A 19,383-nucleotide genomic window follows, 5' to 3' on the forward strand; every position below is an offset into this window, starting at 1 on the left:
ATCAGCCTTGTGATGTGATCCGAAGATCCACCCACAAGTCGAGCCCCGCCCACTCATGGCCCAACATCAGACCGGTTTGTGCTGATCTGCATGATAGGGTCATCCCCCTGTTTTGTTGCGTTCACAGAAATAGTGAACGAGGCCGACATTGAATTTGTCCTCACTGCTGTCCTCCCTTTCTCTCCTATAGCAGATTCCCCCAGGATCTCTTAGTGCCTCCAGTGTCAGGGTTTCTGTATGTCCTGTCATTCCCTTCTCCCCCGCATACCAGGGTCCCATGTTCTCGCATGCTCTCCTCTCCATGACTGGGGCACTGTGTGCCCCTTTCCCCTCCTGCTGTGCCTGGGTCCCCCATTCTCCTCACCATAGCATAGGCTCTGTTTGTCCCCCACACAACTCCCCACTTCATTGTGATCTGTAGGCAAGTGCAAGGTGCTTGAAGTTCTGGCGCTGCTAAACAGACGGCAGGGGCTCCCTGTCTCCCCTCTTAGGGGAGAATCATTAAGGTTCCATCCCCTGATGCTTAAAATGTTCCCTTCAATTTTGGACTTAATCGGATGCCGTGTTCAAAAGTTATAACGTTACAGCTAAAGAGGCAAATTGAGCAAGCTCAGCCAATAAATTGCCAATTTATTCCTCTTTCCCTGACTTCCCCATCTAGACTGCGAGCTCCTTGGGGAGGGGACTGGCCTTAAATGTTCGGACAGCCCCTAGCATGTAGTGGGAGTTACTGCAAAGAAATAAATAACAACGGAACTTCTGCAAACTGCCCCCTCCCCGCTGCTCACAGTCAGCCACCAGCCAAGTACTCGTGCAAACATTCCCTAATCCCCCAAATGTCACATATTTTAGGCTGAACGATGATTGGTCTGACAATCTGTCGTGAATGTTCGGTTGCTCGGCATTCATCATTCACCTGTTTATAAGCTTTCCATCACCCAGGAAAGCACTTAAGTGCCTGCTTAAATCCATCCCCACTCTGGTCAGCAAGTATCTACCTGGATGCTTTCCTCAGTGACCGAAGTTTTGTGAATCGAGGTCTTCATCAAGGTGCAGCAACAACACCATGCAACTGACGCGCTAACCCAGACTCCCCCACGATTGACCGTTTGAAGAATGACTGACAGGCTGAAAATGTGCCATTGCAATTCTTCAGCATAGATTTCGGACCAACCACTATTCATAGCAACCCACAAGCAATTCACTCACCAGAAAAGAAGCTAGGGCCCAGATCTTCAAAGATATTTAGGTGCCTAACTCCTGTGAGAGGTAGAAGCCTAAGGACCCTTGAGTTAAAAAGGTCCAAGAGCTGTACAGGTCTGGGCCTAGCTAAATGCAGCCTCCATATTCCTCTGTAATTTCCTAGCCTCGGCTCCTCTTTTATCTCATCTCAAGAAGATTTGGGAGGCCAGACTTTCAAAGGGTTCATCTCTTATCTGGCCCCTGAGCAGAAGGGTCAGGTTTTCAAGCGTTCGGGCCCAGCAGCCCCGCGCATTCTGAAAGAGCTGCATGAAGCACTGGCATCAGCATGAGCAGATCAGCTAGCTGACTCCACACCAAAGTCAGCCACAGGGAATGACTTAAGGGAAACTCACCCCAACCTCCTCAAATGATCTATTCCCGGCCTGTAAACACTCATCATAATGTCCCCAACCAGCAGATGGGTTTGCCCAGTATCCTCACCTATTCATTTTTCCCTATGGTTTTACGATCATGTTCTGCTTATAGGCCTGAGCCTGCAGTATGTGGGGATCTCAGCACCTTATGGGATCAGAGTTTTGTATTACTGTTGCTTTGGGATCTTTATGTGTCTGCACACACGTACACACATGCTTTAGGAACTCAGCAAATTAATCATTGGCTCAGCCTCCAGCAAGAATTTAGGGTGGAATTTTTTTTTTTCTGGAATGCAACAATTGGTAGAGTAAACCCAGCACACCAAGTCCCCAGGGACCCATAGATCCAGTCATGTGCGCTATATAGAAGGAGGGAAGGAAAAATAGCCCAGCAGTTTGCAATGAAATGCGTTTTAATTGGAATGCCAGAGATTCCACTGGTGCCTCTCTGGGGTAGCACTGGAATGGTCTGGGATGTCCAGCCAGCCAGTCTCAGGCTCACATTGCTGAGTCTGCCTGCATTTAGCATGTGCCCCTGCCAGGTTTGCTGCATGCTAAGGTCTGAAAATAGCCCTTCTTGGCCAAGGGCGGGGGGATCCAGTATCACTGTGTCTGCAATGCAGTATGGGGGGGGGGAAATATTACTGTGTCTGTAATGCATTGTAATGCATCCTCTCCCCCTGTATTGCATACGGTGACATTAACTCCCTCCCAAGGACTCGGGATATGCAGATTTGCCCCATATGCATTGCAGAGACGATTGCTGCATCCCCCTGTGTATTGCCCACAGGTCGCCCACAGCCTTCCCTATGTGCATTGCATGTCTGTGTGCGCACCTCTCCCTCCTCTCCCTCTTTGTACACATGACACTAGTTCCTTCCAGGTATACTTCTCCGTTAGTACGTAACACCCACCGTGCATTGCTCAAAGACTGCACACTACTCCATGCACACAGAACGGTGCTGGCTTCTCCTGCACGTCCACCCTACACACGGCAGGTCATGTGGCAGGACACTGGCTCTCCACGGGGAGCACTGCATACACGTGGCACACACATTGCCCCAGCGTGCATTTGCACAACCATTGTACACCACTTGCACACACGGCCCCCCCATGTCCATTTGCACACCCACTGCACATTCGTTCCATGTCATCTGCCTAAACCATGCCCCCTTATTCATTTGCACACCCATGTGCATCTGAACACACGCTCTCGTGCACATTTGCACACCCAGGGCCTCAATGTCCATCTTCACACCCGCAGCCCGAAGTGCTCTATCCATTTACACACACACACCCCACTGCTGCCCCTCGTACGTTTCCTACACATTGCGCGCCCTTGGGCACCCCATGTGCCGTTGCACGCCCATGGCGCACGCGCACACGCCCGGTACGCTCATTCCGCCCTCAGGCCCTTGCCCTAGCCGTGCTCTCTTTCGTGTCGGCGGACAGCGGCTTTCCCCGCCCCCTCCCTTTAAGGACGCGGCCCCGCCCTCCGCCCCTCCCCTTTAAGGCCCGGCGGCCCCGGCGGCGCTGCTCGCTCGCGCTCGGTGTCTCGCGCTGGCCGGGCCCGGACGGGAGCGAGGCTGCGGCGGTTGCTATGGCGGAGTCGGCTCGCGCTGCCTGCCCCTTCCCGCGCGCCCCGTTGCCGGCGGCCGCGCTCGCGCTGCTGCTGCTGCTGCTGGGCGGGCCCGGGGGAGCCCGGGGTGAGTCCGGGGGGGCCCCTCTGGCGGGGGGGCCGGGCCCGGTCCGGGGGGGCCCCTCTGGCGGGGGGGCCGGGCCCGGTCCGGGGGGGCCCCTCTGGCGGGGGGGCCGGGCCCGGTCCGGGGGGGCCCCTCTGGCGGGGGGGCCGGGCCCGGTCCGGGGGGGCCCCTCTGGCGGGGGGGCCGGGCCCGGTCCGGGGGGGCCCCTCTGGCGGGGGGGCCGGGCCCGGTCCGGGGGGGCCCCTCTGGCGGGGGGGCCGGGCCCGGTCCGGGGGGGCCCCTCTGGCGGGGGGGCCGGGCCCGGTCCGGGGGGGCCCCTCTGGCGGGGGGGCCGGGCCCGGTCCGGGGGGGCCCCTCTGGCGGGGGGGCCGGGCCCGGTCCGGGGGGGCCCCTCTGGCGGGGGGGCCGGGCCCGGTCCGGGGGGGCCCCTCTGGCGGGGGGGCCGGGCCCGGTCCGGGGGGGCCCCTCTGGCGGGGGGGCCGGGCCCGGTCCGGGGGGGCCCCTCTGGCGGGGGGGCCGGGCCCGGTCCGGGGGGGCGCGCGGTTCGCTGGCGGGGCTGCTGGGTTGGGGGGCTGGGAACTGAGGAAGGTGTTGCCTGGGGGGGGGCGGTGGGGAAGGAACGGGGTCTGTGTCCCCTGGGGGGATGGGATGGGGGGAGGGGGGTTGGTGTCGCCTCCCGCGGGGGGGGGTGGGGGGGATGGGGGGGGGGTTGGTGTCGCCTCCCGCGGGGGGGGGTGGGGGGGATGGGGGGGGGGTTGGTGTCGCCTCCCGCGGGGGGGGGTGGGGGGGGATGGGGGGTGGGGGGTTGGTGTCGCCTCCCGCGGGGGGATGGGATGGGATGGGGGGAGGGGGGTTGGTGTCGCCTCCCGCGGGGGGATGGGGTGGGGTGGGATGGGATGGGGGGAGGGGGGTTGGTGTCGCCTCCCGCGGGGGGGGAGGGGATGGGATGGGGGGAGGGGGTTGGTGTCGCCTCCCGCGGGGTGGGGTGGGGGGATGGGATGGGGAGAGGGGGTTTGGTGTCGCCTCCCGCGGGGGTGGAGGGGATGGGATGGGGGAGGGGGTTGGTGTCGCCTCCCGCGGGGGGGGGATGGGATGGGGGGGGGGTTGGTGTTGCCTCGGGGGGGGGCATGTCTGTGTGAGGAAGGGATTGCGGACCCTGGCTTAGCTTTCGCAGGGGAGAGGTGGGGATAGGACAGAGCAGCTGGGTAGATCCAGTATTGAGTGGAGGGAGCCCAATTCTCATGGCGGTTAGGGAGGTGCAGCTCTAGGCGCAGACTCTGGAGCCCGCTCTTCGAGAGGCTGGCAGGAGACTGATGGGCGGTGGGGACTGAGGGTACTTTGCAAGGGGCAATTTGGGGAGCTGTGCAGGGGATGGGTTCTCTTGTCCTCAGTGGACAGATGTTTGTGGGTAGGAGACTCCTTCTACCTCATATTGTTGGCTAGTGGTGTCTCAGAATTGTCTCTGTCTTTGATCTATGGAATTTCTAGGGATTGTGTTGCCTTGGGTTATGGAGTCCGTGTGGTGACCCATCAGGATTGATGCATGAAGAGAGAGAGGGGTGCTGGTATCTGGGAGTACCACCATGTTCCTCTAGCATCTGTGCAGAGTGTGTGGGGTGGTCTGATTGTTATGCAAATGAAGGTGCACAGCATCTTTATTTTGTTAGGAATTAAAATGAGAGGTTTTAATATTATTTCCCTTGAATTATATTTTAAAATGGCTCCTCTCCAAAGCCTCACACTCCTGGGTACCAGCTCCCAGTAATTGTAGGAGAAGTAGTACCTTTGAAGAGGGGGCCAGAAGCTTCCAAACCACTTTCAGTACTACAACATTTGTAAATGTCCACTATGGGGCTGGAGGAAACATATTCTCAGTTGTTGTTTCTGTGTGGTCTTATCAGTTGTTGCTGCTTCTTTTAACTGTTGGGGATCCTTGTACTTAAGGCCAAGTGCTGCTGCTTTGATTTTAAAAAATAAACAAACTGAAACTTGTGCTGGTGAAAGGCATCAGCTTGACTAGGCTGAAGACGGATGTCTTCCTTCTGTTTATTCACTGAGTTAGTGTCGGGCGAGCTTTCCTACCAATCTGCCTCAGCCCTGGATGCCTCTAAGCTTGGGGCAGAGGGTAGCTGCTTCTTCATGGCCCATTCAGTCCTTGGCCTCTGGAAAATTGCCCACGAGAATGTTAATAGGGATAGAGTATGCATCCGATGAAGTGAGCTGTAGCTCCGAAAGCTTATGCTCAAATAAATTGGTTAGTCTCTAAGGTGCCACAAGTACTCCTTTTCTTTTTGTTAATAGGGATAGCTGCTTGTGTAATTTGAACAGGTCTCCAATGAGAATTGAGACCCACAGCTCATTTTGCCTATGTCAGATTGTAAAACTTTGTGTCTTTACTGGCTCAGATATGTGTTGCTAACCTGGGAAGCAGCAGATAATATATTTGACATTTCTAATGAAATTGCTGTTAATATAGATGCATTTGGGTAGAGAATAGGTATATGATTTTTTTTTTTAAACTCAGAATGACATAGCCTTAGAAATTTGCATCAGCCACCCCTTTTGAAAGCCATCAAAGATCTAGGTGAGGTTCCCCTTTCAGTTCTGTTCTGAAATCTTCATCTTGCATAAAGTTTGTGTATATAAAAATAAACAGGAAATTGATAATTGACTTCCTGTGTTTTGTGGAAATTAAGCTGATTATCTGTAGCTTTGATATTGTACTTTCTATAGCTGGCTAATGTTTCCATTAAGCATCTTTTGTGTTTTCATTCACACTGTGTGTGAAAGGTGTCAGTGCAGTATGGTCTTGTGGACAGGGAAGGTGGTGAGAGTAGGTCCTGGTGTTTGTGGAAGGATAGTTATGTGAACAAGCAACTAATTCTGTAGAACAGTGCAAATAGGTTATAGGAGACAGTCTTTCTGGGTGGAATAAGAAATGGTGGGGAGTGTAGAATCTGTTTGCTGCTTAAGAAGCCATTATGTAAACTCCATGTGCCTTAACAAACAAGGTCTCAGAAGCTTTCCGTTGCACCCTATATGTGTTTTACTTGAGAGTCGAACAGCTTCCTGTTTCATTGTGCATTGTAAAAAGATCCTGGTTCACACAGCATTTTGAAGATGTAAAGTGCTATTTGCATTAGTAAATAAGACTTACAAAAAACACCCTCCTTCTCCCTCCTGGTTATCGCTGTAGTGTAGCATTATGTGGGATTTTTTGTTTCCTTTAAAGCACTAAAATGTTTTGCAGTGAACTGTCTTCCACAGGTAGATCCTGTGACTAACACCTGCTTAAAATATATATTTACCCAATTAAATCAGACTAGCTCTGAATAGTACATAATTCATATTTTAGAACTTTCCAAGAAAGATTTTTTTTTTATAACTGGAAATTAAAAACTGGCCAACAGGCATTCATGAACTCTTAAACCACTTGGCCAGACGACTCAGACCTTTTTTTTTCTGTAGGTACGAAATCTGTTGCCAGCAGTGGATGCACCGGAAACCATTATTGCGAAAGGAGTAAAGTGAAACGTCAGTTGTGTAATAGCAAACAAAGTTCACAGGGTGTCAACTAGTGGGAATGGTTTCTCTCCATGTGTCCAGGGAGTAGTTATCAGAGTGAAACAATTGAATTAAGTTCTTTTGTTTGTGGATTCCAATGGAGTAAGCTGTGATGGGGGGAATTTCTGTGATGAAACCCCCACCAATAGTGAATATTGTAAGTCAGGTCATGGAGTGTGGGTAGATGTGCAGTGGTAGGATGGCTCTTTGGTCCTATTTATTTCAGGAATAACCTTGTTATTGAGACTCACAAACGACATATGCTTGCAAGTAGGCCCAGAGGCTTAGGCAACAATGATAAACAATATTTTTTAGTATATCACATCAATAACTGTCAAGCTTGGGCCCTAAGAACTGTCAGTGACTGATGAACATCTTTGCTTTTTGCTATAGAACTGACTTTTAGAAGAAGCTTTCCTAATACTGGTTTCAGAGTAACAGCTGTGTTAGTTTGTATTCGCAAAAAGAAAAGGAGTACTTGTGGCACCTTAGAGACTAACCAATTTATTTGAGCATAAGCTTTTGTGAGCTGCAGCTCACTTCTGCATTTTCCACAGTATGCATCCGATGAAGATCTTTTTACACACACAAAGCATTTTTTCATGCTTTGTGTGTATAAACAAAAAGAAAAGGAGTATTTGTGGCACCTTAGAGACTAACCAATTTATTAGAGCATAAGCTTTCGTGAGCTACAGCTCACTTCATCAGATGCATATCGTGGAAACTGCAGCAGACTTTATATATACACAGAGAATATGAAACAATACCTCCTCCCACCTCACTGTCCTGCTGGTAATGGGCTATCACCAGCAGGAGAGTGAATTTGTGTGGGGGGGTGGAGGGTGAGAGAACCTGGATTTGTGCTGGAAATGGCCCACCTGATGATCACTTTAGATAAGCTATTACCAGCAGGACAGTGAGGTGGGAGGAGGTATTGTTTCATATTCTCTGTGTATATATAAAATGCATCTGATGAAGTGAGCTGTAGCTCACGAAAGCTTATGCTCTAATAAATTGGTTAGTCTCTAAGGTGCCACAAGTACTCCTTTTCTTTTTGCGAATACAGACTAACACGGCTGTTACTCTGAAACCTGTGTGTATAAAAAGATCTTCTACACTTTCCACAGTATGCATCCGATGAAGTGAGCTGTAGCTCACGAAAGCTTATGCTCAAATAAATTGGTTAGTCTCTAAGGTGCCACAAGTACTCCTTTTCTTTTTCCTAATACTGAAGCATGGATTTGGGCTTCATTAACTAATTTTACATTAAATTTTACTTTAAAATTTGTTATGAGAACAGTAAGCTTAAACAGGTGTTAAGGCTTGAGTGGGGGGTGGGAACACAGCTCCAGCATTTGTTTTCTGACTTGAAGAGCAGCAATCAGAGACATCAGGACTTATTTTAATTAACATTAAATGTATTCAAATAGCAATGAATTGAAGTGAATTGAAATAAGTGAAAAGAAGTGAATTGAAATAAGTCAGTCCACTCAGAGGCGGTCACTTTGTGTAATAGAGTTTGGTACTGCGCATGACAACTGGTCACTGTAATAGAAAGTGCATGCCAACTGCATTTTTCCCCTGTATGTTTTCTGTTCAGTAGTATTGCTTTAATATCCAATTCGGCCTCTGTCAGAGTACTGTAGCCAGCTTCTGGTGGGTGTATGCACCCAGTTTTTTTGTTGGCCCCTTTTATTTCTAACTTGGTGTAAGGTCTAGTTTCTACAGAATTTTTCATATTATCCAGAAAATTATTTCAGCATTAACTAGTAGTTACAAAGTAAAATGTAAAATTAATAGCAATTGGAAAGCAGATTTAAGAAACAATGGAAAGGGACAAGAGACATTTGCAGGTGGGATCTGGAAGTAGATGGAAAGTTGATGAGGCACCAGGATGTAGGAAGGCTGTTCCAAATGGTGGCATCAACAGAAGAGAAGGCTCTTGCACCAATCCTGTCATGATTGCGTCCTCTGTTCTACCACACACTTGCTGGAAGAGTAAAGAAACAAGGTCTGTGAAGTAGGCTGGAATGGATGAGTTTAAAAAAAATTTGTTTCAGAATTGAGTTCTAATGTGGAACAAGTGAGGTGGCGTGATGTGCTGCTGTTTCATAGTATGTGAGAGGGGGTGAGCAGCAGCATTCTGTACCTACCAGACTCTAGAACTTGGACTTGGTAATGCCGCCTGCTCTGGGCAAAGAGTTTCAGTGTCAGGATGAAAGTAGTGGGATGTATCAGGAGCTAGCATGAACATGAGCTTGATTTTTAGACTGATTTTCTGTACTCTTAAATTTAAAACAACAAAGTGTCTTCTGCCTAGTTGTTGGATAACTTTAACAAGGTCTGGCCAACTCGATGACAAAGTGACCAAAATTTTATCTGGCATAATTGTCTCATTGATTTGAACACTGGGTTTTAGCAAAGTGTAGTCAAATTTTGCAATCTATTAGATTAGTCTTGAGTATCTCTTGTCCTTATGTTTTGAGAATGAAACCCTCATTGTGTCCTTGAACAGCCACTAGACTTGAGGCCACTGTCATCCTGCCCCATGCATGACACAGATGGGTGTCCTGCAATTTATGCATGGGACTGACAGATAGGAAAGATGGATTCTGTTCCTAGTTCTGCAGTGGACTCACTGACCTTGGGCAAGTCAGTTACAAGTGACACATTGATTCTGTGTCCAATTTTTGTTTCATTGTAGTGTATAGTGAAGGCCTGAAAGGCACTTATTTCTTTCTCTGATGTGCATGCATGCATACATGCCTCTCCATCATAAAATATAAAGAAGCAACAGAGGGCACAAACCTTTGTTTTCTTTGCAGGTCAACTTTAGCCTGTGTGCTTCAGTTTGCTGGAGTGGATGGGAAACCGTGATAGTAAAGGCCTGCTTACCTCATACAGATACTGTGAGGCTTAATTCTTTTAGTAGGCATTCTAGAGTAGATAAGGTTCCAGTGATTGCTGGTGTGTTAGCCCTCGTGTTATGTAGATACGGTCTGAGAATTGACATCCTTATTAAAACAAAAGGAGTACTAGTGGCACCTTAGAGACTAACCAATTTGAGCATAAGCTTTCGTGAGCTACAGCTCACTTCATCGGATGCATTCAGTGGAAAATACAGTGAGGAGATTTATATACACACAGAACATGAAAAAATGGGTGTTATGGGTGTTTGCGAATACAGACTAACACGGTTGCTACTCTGAAACCTATCCTTATTAAAATGCTGCAAGAGCCTTGTCTACACTAGCCCTCTCCTTGGTGGAACTACATTAGCAAAAAAGAGTAGAGTAGACCTGTTGGCAGGATTGACAAAACAATCCTGCCAATACCAAGGATGGCACTGCTGCTGCCCATAAAATCATAGAAGTGTAGGACTCAAAGGGATCTTAGTAGGTCATCTAGTTCAGTCCTTTTGCTGAGATAGGACTAAGCATTATCTAGACCATCCCTGCCAGGTGTTTGTCTAACCTGTTCTTGAAAACCTCCAGTGATTGAGATTCCCTAGGTATTTTGTTCCAGTGCTAAACTACCCTTACAGTCATCAAGTTTTTCCTAATGTCCAACCTAAATCTGCCTTGCTGCGGTTTAAGCCCATTACTACTTATCCACTGAAGACAGGACAAGAACAACTTATCACCCTCTTTTTTCTTTTATAACCTTTTTTGTACTTCATGGGTTTCAAACACGTGGCCCACGGAGTTATTTCCTGTGGCCCTCCATAGCTCCCCCGCCTTCACCCCCCCCCCCAAGCGCACTGCGTCCCCACTCCTCTGCCTGCCTACTTCCCAGCGCTTCCCGCTGCCAAACAGCTGTTTGATGGTGCTTAGGACTTTCCGCGGGGAGGAGCGGGGACATGGTGTGCTCAAGGAAAGAGGTGGAGAAGAGGCGGGGTGGGGATTTGGGGAAGGGGTGGGAATAGAGACAGGGAGGGGGTGGGAAGGAGTGGGGCCTCAGGGAAGGGGCAGGGGTCTTTTGTATCTTTGTATGAAACAGTGTCAGCGATGCAGCCCTCGGGCCAATGTACTAGTCCTCATGTGGCCCACATGGTGATTTGAGTTTGAGATCCCTGATGTACTTGAAGACTGTTGTGTCCCCCCTCTTCCTCTTCTCCAGGCTAAACAAGCCCAATTTTTTCACTCTTTCCTTGTAGGTCATGCTTTCTAGACCTTTAATCATTGTTCTTGCTCTCCTTTTGGACTTTCTCCAAAAAAGTGTCCACATCTTTCCTGAAATGTGGTGCCCAGTGCTGCACGCAGTACTCCAGTTGAGGCCTCATCAGCACTGGGTAGAGGAAGAATTCTTGTCTTGCTTACAACTTCCTGCTGATACATCCCAAAACGATGTTTGCTTTTTTTGCTACAGTATTACATTGACAACTCCCATTTAGTTTCTGATCTTTCTAACCCTCAGATCCTTTTCTGTAGTATTCCTTCCTAGGCAGTCATTTCCCATTTTGTATTTGTGGAATTGATTATTCCTTTCTAAGTGTGGTATTTTGCATTTGTCCTTATTGAATTTCATCTTGTTTATTTCAGACCATTTCTCCAGTTTGTCAAGATCATTTTGAATTCTAATCCTGTCCTCTGAAGTGCTTGCAGCCTCTCCCAGCCTGGTATCATCTGCCATCTTTCTGTCTCAAGAGTGGTGGTGTTTCTGCCTAGATCGTTCAGTCCTCCTGAGAACACGAGAGTTGTTGCACAGAGCCCACCAGTTCCAGCAGTGCTGCTAAAGCTCTTGATTAAAATTCCTTTCATAAACCAAGTGATAAAAAGGGAGGATTCCTTAACTCTCTATTAAATCTTCCTGTTGCAGTGTTGATTGACTGCCCGTGTGCAATTAAAAAAAAAGTAATGAGGAATGGAACTGGAGGAGCTCCCCCACCCCTCCAATTCATGTCATGACCACCAGCATTCAGACTTGGATTAAATCACAGTGACAGTTCACTTCAGCATAAATACAGATCTGATCCATCTTTCAGAGTGAGAACAAAGCTTTCATTCTGAGGATCTGCAGCTTAATGTTACACTTGTTTAAACAGCTTCTTTAGGGTTGGGTTTGTCTTTGAGCAGAATGTCAAAAAGTCAGTGTACTGAACAGGTAGAACAGAATCCACTGCCAACTTCTATAGCACCTTTCATGCAAACTCATCCTTAGGCACTTTAGTGGAACTGAAGACACCAATTGTGTGAACTGTCACTTTTTCTTTTGTCCAGTCAATTTTCTTTAGCTCAGTCAATTCTTCTCTGTAAGTAGATTATATATTTTGCTCAATAAGAGCTTTTTCTTCAGAAAAAGATAGCTGTTAGTGTGAAAATTTCTTTTATTCAGTCATTTCTTCTTGCCCAAACATCCCCAGCTGCTCTCAGAATCTTGCTATGAAAGGAGCTTGTGTTCAGCTTTCAAATACCTGTTGGGTTTTGAACACTGTCCAAGGTGGAAGAATTGTAGTTTTTCTTTTAGAAATACTGGGTTTGGCTTCTGGTTTTATTGATGTAAGAAGAACTTTCACTTCTGGTTAATCAGAACTTGAAATGCTAGAACTGCACGAGTTGCCTTGTAATTCTGTTTGTCCTGGCATCCCTTAATTCTCCTATTTCCCTCCAGGCATCGATACAGAGAGGCCCTGGAAAACAGCCAATCGCCCAGGCCCTGGAAAACTGCATTTGAGTCGTTATTGCTGCAGCTCCTATAGTTGGCCAGTATGGGGCACTTGCAGAAGAACAATGTTTTAGCTGGCCATTTTGCTCTAGGGTAGCCGCATGTGTCTATATATGCGAGTACTGGACTTCTTCATAAAAGAGAAGGAGAGCCATTCAGACATTTAGGAAGGGAAAGTAGTATAATGTTTGGAATGGGGGGTAGGAATTCAGATTTTATTCCCAGTTCTGGCACTGATTTGCTGTGTGGTCTGGGGCATTCTGCTTCCATTTACTTTTCTATAAAATGGAGTTAAAGGTCATCTGCTGCATAGGGATTGTGAAGCTGAATGTTTGCAAAGTTTGAGGTCCTCTAATGAAAGGTGCAATAGAAGTATGTACCTTTGTTCACTGAGAAATAACTTCCTTACTCTTGTACTGCTCCTTCTATTCTAAAGGTTCCCAGGATGTAAACACAAGAATCCCTTCACGTCATGTGCCACTAAAATGCACAGCCATCTCTGGTGAGGAGGTTTGCGGCCAAGCTGGACAATCAGCATGTGGACAAGTCTTGACCAGCATCATTAGGGCGTACCTTTTTACTTCTAAAAAGTGAAATGCCACAGGAGCTCTAATTTCCAGTCAGAATGGAGCGGACCTATTTAAATATTTCCCTCCGCTGTTGGAAACACAAACATCACAGCCTTGTAGCACCAGGGAACAAAACTAACTAGAAATAGAGTAAACCTGATGGCTTAGTTCTGTGTCCAAGCTGAGTTAAATGTAAAAGAGAAACAGCATGAATGTCGAAAAGTGTATTTAAATTCTCTGTTCATTATTAATCAGTCACTTATTGGTAACATAGTGAAGAAAGCATTTCCTAACAATTATATTTAATTGTCCTTTTAATGATACCTAAAGGATGGAATGTGCCCCTTCTGATTTCTCTTCTCTACAATGTTTTTGTAACAACCCAGTAATAACAAACCTTGGTCTGCATGAGTACGGTCCTCAAAAGTGATTCACTTAGAATGAGACAGTATTCTAATGAGCAGTGGAAAATGATCGGGAACTCAGGTCTGTTTTGTCAAGCCAAACCTTAGCTGCTATTTTGCCTTTTTTATAATAAAAGCCGGTCCCCTTTCAGAAGCAGATTATAGAAACGATGCTTCTTGCCCATCTGAGAATAGTCCAGTCTTTAAGTCTTCAGTTTCTCTTTCCCACCCCTAATATAGAAGAGGCTTGTGGATATCCCTGTGCTAGACCCAGAACAGAAATACTAAGTTATGTTTACCACTTATGAAGTGCTCTTAGAAGTGACATTTCTTCCCATCATCTGTTTTTAGTATTTAACTGGTCTTCAATCTCTTGTACTATTTTACATTGTATAGCTCTTGGTTCACGTAAAATCAGTATCCAGTTTACTCTATCTAAATTGCTGTAGGTGCATCTGAGGTGGAATATGACAGCTGTTTAATAACTCACAGCAACAGTTTGAAAGAGAAAATTAACAGTGGCCTTTTGGCACTTCAGGGAAAATAGAGGGACTTCTACTGTAATTATCCAAATTAGGGTTTAGCCACGACATTGGCTCAATGTGTGATGAAATTATCATGATCACAAGTGATCAGGACCTGTTCCGCATTCTTGTCCAGTACATTGGAGCTTTGGGTTCAGTGCTGATTCAGAAGGAGGAGATCCTTCTTCGGCTCCCTGGATTTTCTTAGATGTCTTCTGTCACGGAGTCCCCAGGTGATGCTCTGGAACTGCTCCCTACAAAGCCAGTCAGGACTCTGGGGAAGTCTCCTCTCTGGGAGCAGCCTGTCTGCAGGAGACACAGCTGACACAGCTTCCACCTTCCTGGGTCTGACCTTGGAGCATTCAGCATCCTCTGCCCCTCTGTGTGCTTCCCACAGCGAGTCTGCCCAGGCAGGCTCCTGGGGAAGCCAGAGGGTCCTGCACCCCAACTTCGCAGTCAGACGTGACTCTCAGCCAGCCAGTAAAACAGAAGATTTATTAGATGATGGGAACATGGCCTAAAACAGAGCTTGTAGGTGCAGAGAACAGGACCCCTCAGCTGGGTCCATTTTGGGGGCCAGTGAGCCAGACAACCACGTCTGCACTTCACTCTGTCCCCAGCCAGCCTCAAACTGACTCCTCCTCCAGCCCCTCCTCCTCTGGGCTTTGTCCCTGTCCTGGGCCAGGAGGTCACCAGATTCCTTTGTTCTCCAACCCTTTAGCTCTCACCTTGCAGGGGGGAAGGGCCAAGCCATCAGGTGCCAGGAAACAGGGTGTCAGCCATTCTCTGTGTCCCAACCCCTGCACACACCTGCCCTCTAGGGCTCTGCAATGATCATACACCCTTACCCCACCCCCTAGATACTTAAGAACTGCCTAGGGGAAACTGAGGCACCCCCACAATATTCAGGGGAAACATTAAGAACAGTCCCGCTTTATCACATCTCTCCCGCCTTCGAGACCGAACTGAGCGGTGTCACTTTAGCCGGTGACCTGGGGAAGTTTGAACCCACCAATGTTCCCATGGATGCCCCAGCTTCTCTCCTGTTCCTTGGTGGGAGTTACATCAGGTCCTTCCAGTTTCACGCCCTCCCTTAGGTCAAGGGTGGTCGATAACACTCGCATGCCACATGTGGGAAGGTTTATGCGGCCTGTGCCCTTTTGCCACCCCAAAACTCCCGGGGGTCAAACTGGGATTGGGTCTTCTCCCAGCGCTCCAGTCTGGAGGCCTGCAATTCGGTTCTCTTGGTTAAGAGCCCCCATCTTGACCTGAGCCACATACTGTTCACTTACAGAACTAGCATGAGCACATTCCTTTCTCAACAACCTTGTTTCCCCAGCAAGCTGGCCAAACACAGCCACTTGGTTATAGGACTGTTCAACTTTCTTAACAGCTTTCACTCCATCTGAGACCTTCTCAAAGCTATCCACACTGGATCTTTCAGGAGAGTCAGTGGATCCATTCACAACAGAAAATTTCTGGCTGTTAAGAACTGAAACTGTCTTGATTAAATCAATTTCACACCCTTCAGTTGCAGTAAACTGCTTGCAAAGACTCCATGAGGATTCCTTTCCCTAGGGGTTTTCTATGCAACAATTCACCCCTCATGGAAATTCTGCCCTTACCCTCTTTGCCTAGGGCTTGCTCTAAAGAAACACTTTCCTGAGCAACAACAGACTCTTTCTGGGTCTCACTTACATCCAGAATCACATCTGGCCCATCAGATTCCTACACAATCCCCTTTCAGGCAAATTTACAGACTTCTGAGATAAGATTAGAAGCATTCTCCTTCCCTTTGCCTCACACAAGTTCAGGAATCTCTTCCTTCTTGCTGCTGGTTTCCACACCCTCAGTAGGTAACACAATCAAATCACCTTTATGCTCTCCTTGTGCCCTGGCTAGGATCTCACCCTGATTAAACAGAGTTGCTGCACCCTTTCCCAGCCACACACTAGCAACAGGCAAAATACAAGCACCAGGATTGTCTGGTCTCTGGGATTTTACATAGACACTAACTGGATGCGACCTAGTTACAGGGCCATTCTACCGAGCAGGCACAAACTTAGGACCATTCCCTTCCTGGGCTTCAGTTGAATCCAGAAGCAGCTCTGAGACAACTGCACTATTCTCAACCATCACAGGCTGAAAGGCCCCTTCTGTCTGCTCCACAGACAAAGAAGAGCCGGACGCACTTTCTCCTTTACCAGACACCCAGCTTGGGATCTCTTTCCCCTTGTCCCAGCACACAAGGCTGTTCACAGACAACTGCTTGGAGGCCAGGGTAGCTCCCTCCATAGAGAAGTCAATACCCCTGACAGACACAGGCACATTTCCTTCCCTGTCCCAATTCTCCAGCCAGGTAACAGGTAAGGTCCAGGGACACTCAACTTCCACTCTCCTGCCTTCCCACACTGGTGACTAGACAAAGCCATCAGCTCACAGGCTGCCTTGGCTCATCCAAACTTTCCTTACCAAGCACCTTGCCACTCCCAACAGAGAACCTGCCCTGCCTATGTCTCCCCCCACTCAGCTGGGGTCTCAGCTCCCACTGCTCAGCGCTGTCCTTGCTGTCCCAGTGGGGGTAGGCAGTGAGCTTGCTGCTTTCCTCACTGCATCAGAGCCAGCGTGAGCCCCCTCTCCGGTGTGCAAGGAGGCGGGGAGCATCTCTCTGTCCCACCCAGCCCCAGGGGTCTGGTTACAGGCAGGCAGGTAGCCCAAGCCTAGCAGCTCCTCCCCACTGCCAGCCAGGTCATCTGCATTTTCACTGACCATTTCCCTCTCTGCCGATTGGTTCCCGGGATTCAAATTCAAACCCTTGGCCGTTACAGGAGCGGGGCCTGAATCCTGTCCCAAAGAGACAGTCACTCCCCAACAGGGTCTCCCAGCTGATATCCTGGAGAACCCCAAAGACCAGCCAGCCCCACCCCTCCTGGGTCTGCACAGGGATCCGGGCCATAGGCAGGGCGAGGGGCTTCATCCCTGGGACCCTCACCCAGCTCACACAGCCCCTCAGCATCTGAGGCTGCACCACCCAGGGCCTGACAACAGTTCTCTCTGTCCCAGGATCTTGCCACCCCAAGAATGTCTCCCCATTGACCATCACCTTCAACTCCCACTGGAGGTCCGAGGGGCCTGACCCCAGGAGACTCCACACAGACATATAGGTTGGGACCAGGAGTGGGAGCCTGTCCACCTCCCCACCCATCTGGCTGACGGAGTCTATGGCCTTGGGACCCAGCAAGGGAGCTAGACACCGGGGCTTTTCTGCAGGGTCCCCCTGGTTCAAATAGCCAGCCTGCTCAAAGGCAGTGAGGTGGCATCCACATCCCCTGCATCCAAATCCCCCCCATCCTTAACCAGGGGCAGCAATTTAGTCTTGAGGTTCCCTGTGGACTCAGCTCCAATCCCGTCCATCTCCGATCCCTGGATGGGGAACCCGATCGTGAAGACCCTAGTCTGGTTGGGGACAGGAGTCTTAGGGATGCCTGGCTCCCACTCCAGCTGCTCCCAGATCCTGCTATAGCCCTATTTGGGGTCAGGAATCTGTTCCTTAGAGCGGTCATCCTCCTCCAGCTGCAAGATGAACTGTGCTTTGGTGAACTTTCCAACGCTCAACCCTCTCTTTCTGCACAGGGTTACAATGTCCTTCTTAAGGAGATGGTGACAGACCATCAATCCGCTCTTCCCAAGTTGTTGTGGACTTACAGGCCTGTGTGCCTTCAGCTCCCCACGGTTTCCAGGGAGAACCCCTAGTATGCCAGCCCTTCTCGAGGTGGTCACCTCTTTGCCAGGGTCGAGCTGCAGACTCCTCTGCCCCTTGGACTGCTCGCTGCAATCCCCAGGGGAACCCTGTTACTGCAAAAGTCCTTCTCTCCCAGGGCCAAGCCACAGGCTCCTCCACCCCTGAGACTAATCTTGACCTGGTTGGCTTGTTAAATCTGTTCATCCCCCCCAAGATTGTATAACCGAAGGCTGAGCGTTCCAGTGACACTTGAGGAAGGTGACATTGGAGTGTAGAAAGTGAAGTGTAGTCCAGTGTAGTGATCTTTTTCATCCACAATATTTGTAAAGTGGGGGAGAAAATAAGCAGATGTGGGGGAGTTTGCTGTTGGAGTGGGGGAGAGTTAACTGCTACTCTCATTTAGATACTTTAAATGTTACTTTAAATTTTCTGCCTTAAACCATCTCTGCAGCGAGTATGTACATGTTTCTGAATCCCTCCAGGTAGATGGGATCTGAAAGACGAAAGTAGTACATGATATGAAACAGTTCCCACCCTTCTCCATAACATGGTTAAATTCCCTTTTGTTTCCTAGCATGGCACTGGCTGGGGATTTGGCTGCAGCTTTTCAGGCAGCTTGAGAGAAATGGTGACAGCTGGGAGGGTGAGATGTGAGAGTCTGTCTTTGGAGTGTGCTTGGGTAAAGAGTGAAGGGGTCTTTATCAACAGCAAGAAGCCAGAAACGTATTTAACCTGAGAGAGTCTGTCAAATCAGAAAGCTGCTACTGAAGAATTGACTGACTCAGGAGAACATTAATAGGATGCAGAGCTTTTTGCCTCTTATCACCAATCTGAATGCAATCTTGGTTAGTAAAATCACATGTTAAGTCACTGAACAGTTGTCTGTTATGTGAAATGAGCTGGTGAGTGTCAGTCTAATCAGTAGTGGATGGATGTCCATGTTACAGTTGGGACACTAGTTTGTAATCTCAATGGAAGCTGAAGAACTAAGGGCACAGAACTCTTCTCAGCCCTAGTGTGGCACCCCACCCCCACCCCCTTGCTCCTGGGTCAAGTTCGCCCCGCTCCTGGGTCAAGTTTAGAACAAATTGGTGGAGTAGTATGCCTTGATGCAGAACCTATTCTAAGGAGTGACAGGTCTTGATATGCCAGCAGTGTCTTTAATGAATAATAAATTCAATTAGAAAAACTATTTCTGAACCTCGACTCATGAAGAGGGGAATGGCTTAATAATTAGATGCTACCAGAAAAACAGACCCAATTTTTCAGTCCCCCCTTGTTAGCAATTAAGACAGAGACCCAGCCGTTCTGAATATATTTGTTAGGAAATGGAATTGGCAGGATAGGTCTCTAAGACCCTCATCTTTCAGATTTTGTGCACCATTTATAATTTATTACCTTTTTTTAAGTGCCTCATTAGGGGGTGAGGGCTGGACTGGCCTAGTTCATGTTGGCAGACTCCAGCGTTGTTCAGTGGCAACTGTCTTCTGTAGCTGAATGCATGTTATCTATTGCATGGCCGGAAAGTTGATTAGATTATCATGGGTGGCTCTTTGTGTTATGGACCTAGAGGGGGATGGGGAATCTACATTCCCCA

The 19,383-nt window shown here is 48.6% G+C and overlaps 1 protein-coding gene across 2 annotated transcripts in view; it reads left to right on the forward strand.

The window, feature by feature from the left end:
- Window positions 1-3,145: 3,145 nt before the first annotated feature.
- ACVR1B (activin A receptor type 1B) overlaps window positions 3,146-19,383 on the forward strand; it is a 28,609-nt gene continuing 12,371 nt past the window's right edge. Inside the window, exon 1 of one of the 2 annotated variants that reach the window (XM_073319323.1) lies at window positions 3,146-3,322. In XM_073319323.1, the coding sequence (XP_073175424.1) occupies window positions 3,217-3,322 (106 nt within the window). In that variant the 5' untranslated portion in view covers window positions 3,146-3,216. Of the gene's footprint in view, window positions 3,323-10,854; window positions 18,632-19,383 lie in introns of those variants that run through there. The other variant, XM_073319324.1, reaches the window with a different exon arrangement.

The sequence above is a fragment of the Lepidochelys kempii genome, chromosome 20 (assembly GCF_965140265.1).
Source record: "Lepidochelys kempii isolate rLepKem1 chromosome 20, rLepKem1.hap2, whole genome shotgun sequence".
Taxonomy (NCBI): Eukaryota; Metazoa; Chordata; order Testudines; family Cheloniidae; genus Lepidochelys; species Lepidochelys kempii.